The sequence below is a fragment of the Gallus gallus genome, chromosome 4 (genome assembly GCF_016699485.2).
Source record: "Gallus gallus isolate bGalGal1 chromosome 4, bGalGal1.mat.broiler.GRCg7b, whole genome shotgun sequence".
In the NCBI taxonomy this organism is placed as follows: domain Eukaryota; kingdom Metazoa; phylum Chordata; class Aves; order Galliformes; family Phasianidae; genus Gallus; species Gallus gallus.
Window position 1 is genome coordinate 89,314,599 of NC_052535.1, and position 7,785 is coordinate 89,322,383.

General features: G+C 55.8%; 1 protein-coding gene across 1 annotated transcript; it reads right to left on the reverse strand.

The window, feature by feature from the left end:
- Positions 1-5,126: 5,126 nt before the first annotated feature.
- GNOT2 (Gnot2 homeodomain protein) lies at positions 5,127-7,381 on the reverse strand. The gene is given in 3 exon segments (NM_001396048.1): positions 5,127-5,514; positions 5,893-6,077; positions 7,163-7,381. Coding segments are annotated over 3 exon segments (639 nt in total). The 5' UTR covers positions 7,374-7,381; the 3' UTR covers positions 5,127-5,271.
- Positions 7,382-7,785: the final 404 nt, after the last annotated feature.

Genomic DNA, 7,785 nt, shown 5'->3' on the forward strand with positions numbered 1-7,785 from the left:
ATATCCCCAAACCCACAGCAAGCACACGTGAAAACGTGATCGGGGTTTGGCCCGCATTTGTAATCCGGGCTGTGAGTCGTTCCCAAGTGGGAAAATATCATCTCAGCACAGAGCATCCCGTCTGCAGGGTCCTATGGGGGAGGAGACGGTGCCATGATGTGTTGGTGCTCATTATCTGAAGGACGTGGTGGTGGGCACGGTGGGGATGGGATGTTGGCTGGTCTTGGTGACCTACAGCAGTCTTTTCCAACCTCAATGCTTCTATGAGTAGGCACAGTGGGGATGGTTGGTTGGATGGACAGTTGATGGTTGGACTCAATGCTCTCAGAGGTTTTTTCCAACGTTAATGATTCCATGATTCTGTTTCCTATGATTCTATGATTCTTCAATTAGAATAACTTGCCCAGCACCGCCACCCTAAGGAGCCTGAACTCATAACCTTGTGCCTTTTGCTCTTTAAACCCAGCAAAACTGGCTTAGAAATGGGGTGCTGATGGGCAGATTTACCCTTGTGTCAGATTTTTTGCACTGTTTCTCCTCCGCTCACCCAGGTGGGGATGGATGCATGCAGAAAGGCCGTGGGGGATTTCCCTACATCTTCTGGTTTGCACCTTCCCAACCCAGGTCTCACCAAATCCATGGGGAGAGGGGAACAGGCTTTCGTCTTCAGCCCTAACAGAGGAATGTGAGGGTCTCTCCCCACTGAATGATAGAATGGCTTAGGTTGGAAGGGACACTGGAAATCTTCTAATTCCAATCCCCCTGCCACGGGCAAGGTTTCCAACATGTCAGTTCACTCATCAGAAAGTCTAGAAAAGTAATTACTGAAACCTGCTATTATTTCTGCCTGTGCTTTCTGTTCTGGGAGCACACAGCTGTGCTGGGACGTTGGAGTGGCCACCATCTGCTTCACCTTCTGCATCCTCAGCACCTTGCAAGGTGTCATTAACAGACTCAAATTAGGGGGAGGACGGGAGCAGTGGCATCTGGGAGCCCAGCCTGCAGGCAGCAGGGGCACGGCCAGCCCAGTGCATGGCGGCTGGCTGTGGGAGATGCTGTTTCTGCCCAGTTCGAGCCATTGGCCACTGAACTGGTGAAAGCCCCGTGCAAGCAGCAGTGTGGGAAGAAGGCCTGGAGGGGAAGGGACGTGGGGACGTGTTTTCTCCAAGAAAGACGATGCGCTGCAGCCCTCAGAGCAGACAGCCCTGCTCCTCACATCATCTCCATTCCCACCGCCTTCCTCCAGCCCTTGCGAGGCTGATCCGAATGCAAGCGTGCCCTGTAAGATGCAAAAATGCTTTCTGTGAGGGGAGAGAAGGCAGAAGGGCAGCATCCTTTTGCCCCCGGCCCCAGACAGCCAATACACAACCCAGCCCTCCTTCAGACGCTGGCCCCGGCTGCATTGTCAGGTTAATTTGGGGTAATGGCCTGCAAAGCACCTCAGCCCCATCCAGGTCTCATTAGCACTTGATAATGTCAAGTATCCTGAGGAATTGCTTCTCCCCCCTCCGCTCCCCGGCGCACGGAGCCGGGGTGTCCCCGTGCTGGGGGCATCGCTGCGCCTCTGGGCCCAATACCCCAACCTTTAGCCCCCAGTTCCGGGCTGGATGCTTCCCTTCGGTGCACCCCCAGCCCCAAATCCATGGCTTTGAGTCCACATCACCATCAGGCTGACATGGGGAACTCCAAAATGCTCGCAATATCCCCGATGGATGCGGTTATTGAGAGCATCCCCAAACCACGCATTTCAAATTAATTGGGAATTACCAACAACAAACCGAGGCAGCGCCGGCACAGCCCCGAGTGCTGCTCCCTTCAATTATCTTTCCTCCCCGACATTGTTCTCTCCTAATGAGGAGGCTAATGACCAAAGGATGGTTCATAAGTGGTTCCCAGACTCTCCTTGCCCAGGGCAAACACCGTCCACAATAGGATCACAAATTGTAGGGAGAAGCCCCGGCTGATCACATCAGAAACGGTGCAGGGATTTATCTCTCGGCCTTAACAATAACAGTATGTTCTTAATCGCCACTCCAAAGGGACAGCTAGCAGGGGATCTGCCCGGCCTCATCATTAAAAGCTGGCAGCATCTTTGCTAGCGCTGCCCCTTTGTTCATCTTTCATTATCCCAATGCTTCGGCCCCGTTAATTCCCCTCCATCTTATTAAATCAATAAAGAGAGAGGGGGGAAGGATGGGGCAGCGCGGGGGCCGGGTCCTGCCGGACTCTCGGTGGGGATGCGAGGAGTCGGGTTGATGGGGTGAGGCTGCATTCCCTATCTCTGGAATGGGGAAACTGAGGCACGAAAGCATGACAGCCCCGAGATGCTGCGGCCGCCTGGGGTGCTTTATCTGCATGCTGATCGCGCACCTCCTACAAAATCCCCCCTCTGCCATTCATCACAGCCCATCGGGACTGGATGGAGCTGATGCCATCAAGATTTTAAATAAAGTCAGCTGTGTTGGTGTTGTCTGCTGGGAACCCGTTTGCAGAGGGTTGGGATGTTGCCGTGCACAGAGATGAGGAAGGAAGCGGGGATCAGGAGAGTAGAGGGGTGAGCACTGTGTGAGCCCAGCTGGGTCATAATCAACCCAACCCATATCCAAAAAGGGACCAACGGCACAACCTTAGGAGGGAATGGTGCTGGTGCAGAGCAGCACTGCGGGATGAGTCCCTGCCTTAGGAATGTGACTTCTAAATGCAGAGATTCGTTCCTCTACAGCCCTCGAGCTCATCACATTCCCGGGCAGCTCACCCCACTTTGCCCCTATTTTCATATACCAGCCAGATGCTACTTCCCAGGTGAGCTTAATGCTGTGAGTCAGTGCCTTCTCTCTTAGCCCGATGTGATTCCAGAAGGAGAAGGTGATCTGTGCCTGGAGGCATTCAAGGCCAGGCTGGATGTGGCTCTGGGCAGCCTGGGCTGGTGGTTGGCAACCCTGCACATAGCAGGGGGGTTGGAACCAGATGATCATTGTGGTCATTTTGAAAGGGGGGGGGGGGGGGGGGGGGGGGGGGGGGACTTGATTCGAATTGATTCCGCTTAATGAAAGAGGGTTTGCCCTTGCATCCAACTCTGCGCAGCGCTGATTAAAACACACCTGATTTTATAACTACTTTGTGGTTATAGAGTTTGATTCCACAAGTCAGTTTTCAACCCAGGCCGTTCTATGATTCCGTGTCCCAGTGTGGGCTCAGACTGATTTCACCCCAAAAAGCTGCAGACTAAGGGACGTGGTGCCCATTCCTCCTGCACTTCCCAGAGCAGGTGGAGCTGCTGGCAGCCCCCAGTGGCTCTATTTGATGTTTCAATCGGGAATTAAAGGGGAGGGAGAAGTGGGGGAAATGCTCCCTGACCATTTAACAAGATTACACGATGAGACAGAGCTGGGAAATGTACATGGCTGTCCCCAGCGCCGCGGCCCCTCCGAGGCACGCCGTAATCCCATTTAGCAACCCCCCCCCCACCAAAAAAAAAGGGTGAGGAGATGGCAGACGAGGAAAGCAGGGCTGCCATCTTGGGAAAGGGACACAAATGTGCCCAGGATATGAGGATTTGAGGGCTGGCGGCTCCTCCAGCGTCCTGCAGACTCCTACAACCCCGTGCAAACACACCGTGTCTGTCCGTCGCCCTGTGCTCAGCAGGAGTAATCCTGGCAGGAAGGACGCTGGGGGGGGAGGGGGATTATCCACCCGATTATCTCTCCTGCTATCTCTGCTCCTCTCTCATCCCACGGACACAGCCACCCATTTGCACCTTTTCACCCCTATTCGCAGTCTGGGGCTGTGCATCCCTCCCCCAATCATCTTTCCATCCCTCTGTCCATATGCAGACTGTGCTTCTCTGGGCAAATCCGTGCACCCAAATCCGTGCACCCGTGTGTCTTGCGAGGAGCCCCGACTCATCCACCTGCAGGCACCAGGCGAGATTTGCTCAGGCAGGCTCAATGTTGCAATCCTGATAACCTTTATCCCCTTAATAAGGCCTCTCGGTTCTCACTGCCCTGTCATTAGCTGCCACTCCACTGAAAACCAACTCTTTTCCGTTTTGTGGATGGGTGACAGAGCAGCTCAGTGATACGCAGCACTGGGGAGGGATTGGTGGGCTCTTTGGGGGAGGGGCTGCTTACAGTGCAAAGGATGCAGCCAAAATGCTGCCTTTCTGCACGGGGTTCCTGGGGAAGGCCAGCAGCAAAGGCTCAGTCCCAGATGAGATGATCCCAGACCTCCCCAAACTCTCAGAGCATCACTCTCCTTTATTTCCCGTGGTGGGTTTGATCCCAACCCCTATGAACACGAGAAACGTTTCCACCCTTCTCTGGAAACCATCACATCTGGTTCCTCCCATCCCCACTGTCATGAAAACAGCTGCCTTGTCCTGCAGGTGCAGTCCCTCCTCACCCTGAGGACCTTGAAAACATAGTAATTAATTGCTGGAGGGGGGGGAGCATCCCCAGCACCCATCCATCCCATAGCAGGTTGGGCTGAGATGGGAGCTGAGCTCCGAGCACATCACCCACCTGGAGAACAGCCCACTGCTCAAGTGGAGCGGTTTAAGCTGCCATTTGAAAAAAGTCAATCAAAACCACCTGATTTTAATTAAAGCTCTTCCCCTCTTGGAGCTGCAGAGCATCTCCTGGCTCAGGAAGCCCAGCACAGAGCATCGCCAGCTCTCGGGGATTAAAGGTGTCCTGAGAACAACGTAACCCCCTCAGTCAGCTCAGCCCCCAGCCGAGCGATATCAAAACATGCCCATAAACCCCGTGGTCTCAGAGATGATTGCAATAAACCCAGCGGTATGCGAGATTAGTGGGTTAAACCTGCTGGCACTCAGGGCTGTCAGACATGGGAAGACATTAGCACAGTTTGGGCTCTTTGAGAGGTGCCGGCTAATCCTGGCCCTGAAAACAGCCAAAACAAAGGGAAGTTTTCATCACATCTCCATCCATCGTCCCTTTTTCCTTCTCCTTCTTCTCCCCAGAGCATCATCTTCTCCCTGGATCGTCCCTTCTCCATCCATCCTCTCCCCCTCCACTTGCATTGCCCTTTCTCCCACCCAGGAGGTAAAAGAGAGACAGACAGACAGGCCGTGAGACAGAGGGACAAACATGAAGACCCGGCCTTTCCTCTAAACCAAGAGTTGCATAAATAATTTATTTTCGCACTGCAAAAATAATCCAACGCCCTGTATATATTAGATACCCCCATTGCCAGCTATGATACATTCACATATAATACACAAAAATAAGCAGCCCTGGCGGGTCGGGCAGCTCAGCAGCACTTTGCCACAGTCTGTGCAGAGGGAGGTGCAGCCCCCGAGCCCAGGGGTGAGCCCGTGTCCTCCCGGAGGTCCTCAGCCCCCATTGGGCAGTCCTTGTCCTCATCGCCACGGTGGCTCTGGGAGTCAGGGCTCCTCTGTGGGGTGGCCAGGCCCATCTTGGCCAGTTTGGCTTGCTGCTGCTCCAGGCTTTGCTTCCTCCATTTGATCCTTCGGTTTTGGAACCAGACTTTCACCTTTGGAAGAAATGAAGATCTGTTTAGGAACTCAGATTCTCCATGGAGCGCAAGGTCCCACAGTGCCCAGACCTTACACTAAACCCTAATAGCCCACAGCTTTGTCATCCCCTGACCAGTAAGCATCCCCCTGCCACGCTCTATCCCCAGCATGGAGACCAACTGCCATCCAGGAGCTGACCTCATACAGATAAGCTGCAACCAAGGCCCAAGTTCAAGTTGGATGCAAGCCCAACTCTTCCATACAACATCACGATAACCACTCCGTGACTCAGCTTCCCCAACCAAAACATCATAGCAGCCTCCCATCCCTTTTATATGAAGCACCAGCTATCACTTGAAGACCCCTTGAAGACCCCCACACCTCCCAGATCTCACCTGCTCCTCGGTGAGGTGCAGTGCAGAGGCAAGCAGGCACCTCTCCGTGCCCACCATGTACTGCTGCCGGGCAAACTCCTTCTCCAGCCGTGCCAGTTGGTCGCTGGTGAAGATGGTGCGCACCCGCTTGGCTTTGCCAGCCTTGGTTTTGAAGATGGGGAAGCAGCACTTGGAGAGCAGGAACCCTGGAGGTGAGGGAGAATGGTGGTCAGGGGGAAAGGGCCTGATATAGGGGGACAGGAGCTCTTGGAGTGGAGGATTCCCGTGGAAGAGGCAGAGGGGGTCTCTTGGGATGGGGTTCCCCATTTGGAGAAGATCTCTTTGGAGAGGTGGATCCTCTTGGAGAGAAATCCTTTGGAAGAGGTCATCTTTAAGAGGTGGGAAGGTGGTTCACCACTGGAGATGTTCCCATTGGAACAGGACAAGGGTCCTCCTGGAGGAGGTTCCCTTAGGAAGGGATCTGAATTGGAGCAGGAGAGAGAGACAAAAGTCTCACACTTGGAGAAGCGAAAGGAGGTCCCCATTCAGAGGTGACCCCATGGGAGAAGCAGGATGAGTTCCCCATTTGGAGATGTCCCTATGGGAGAGGTGGAAAATGGTCCCTCCTGGAGAGGTGAATTAAAGCCCACACTTGGAAATGTCTCTAAGGGAGAGATGGCAGGAGGTCCCTCCCCTAAACCAGCCCTATCAATTCAAAAGTGATCCTATGAGTGGAAGGAGAACCCCATTCAGAGGTGTCCCCACTGGAGAGCTGGAAAAGGATCCCATTCAGAGAGGTGGGGGTCTCTTGGAGAGACCTTCCCCTCTGGAGGTGTTTCTGTGGGAGTTTGGGACTAGAGTCCCATCTGGAGAGGTGGATGCAAGTCCCCAGCTGGAGATGTCACTAAGGGAAGGGTCCTGCTTACAGAATTGGAGAGAGGTCCCCATTTAGAGGTGAACCTACAGGAGAAGAGTTCCCCTCGAGAAGGGGTTACCCCATTGGAGTGGGTCCCCTTGGGGAGGGTTGGACAAGAGCACCCCGGGGAAGTAGGAGATCCCCATTTGGAGATGTCCCCATGGGAGAGGCGGTCAAGAGCCCCACCTGGAGGGGTGGATTAAAGTCCCCCGAGGAAGGGGGGTGAGGCAGACAGATCCCTCCTGGAAAGGTGGAGAAAGTCCCCGGCTGAGATGTTGCCATGGGAAATGCGGACACGGGTACCCTGAGGGGTGGTGGAAAAAGGTCCCCTTTTGGAGACGTTCCCGTGGGGGAGGTTTTCCCTCCCGGCCCTACCTGTGGCTCCGAGGCGAGCAGCCCAGGCGGGCGGGGGTCCGCAGCACGCAGCGCAGAGCGGCCCGGGAGGTGCCCCCCAGTGCGGCAGCGGCGGCAGCGGAGGGGTCGGTGGTGGCGGCGGTGCCGGGGGGGGCGAGGAGCGTCCCAGCAGCGCTGCGATGGTGAAGGCCTGGCCGGGCCGGGCAGGGGGCGGAGGGGCCGGGGGCGGCATGGCAGGGTGGGCTCGGGGCCGCGCCGCCAGCTTTTATAGGGCCGGGAATGGGAGCGGGGCGGGGGGGGGGCTGGGATGGGATGGGGAGGGCGGGGACCGCCCCGACGGCACCTCCCGATGGCCGCCCGGGCTGTGCCCTCTGTGTGTTCGTGCTGGAAGGGCGCAGCCCCCAGAGCTGTGGGTTTAGCCCCATTTTGTGGCTCTGTATTCCGGGACATCCCAGTGTGTCCCACCTCAAAGCCAGCAGTCCTCCTACAAGTGGAGGGGCTCCCCTTCTTCGCCCCCCCAGGTGGCTGCACTCCCTCATTTTTGGGGGGCAGGGCTGGACCTGGTGCCATCGAGGCAAAGGGACGTGACGGGGACACACAGGGATGCGGTGGCAGAGGGACCCAGGGACGCCGCTCCCCCCACC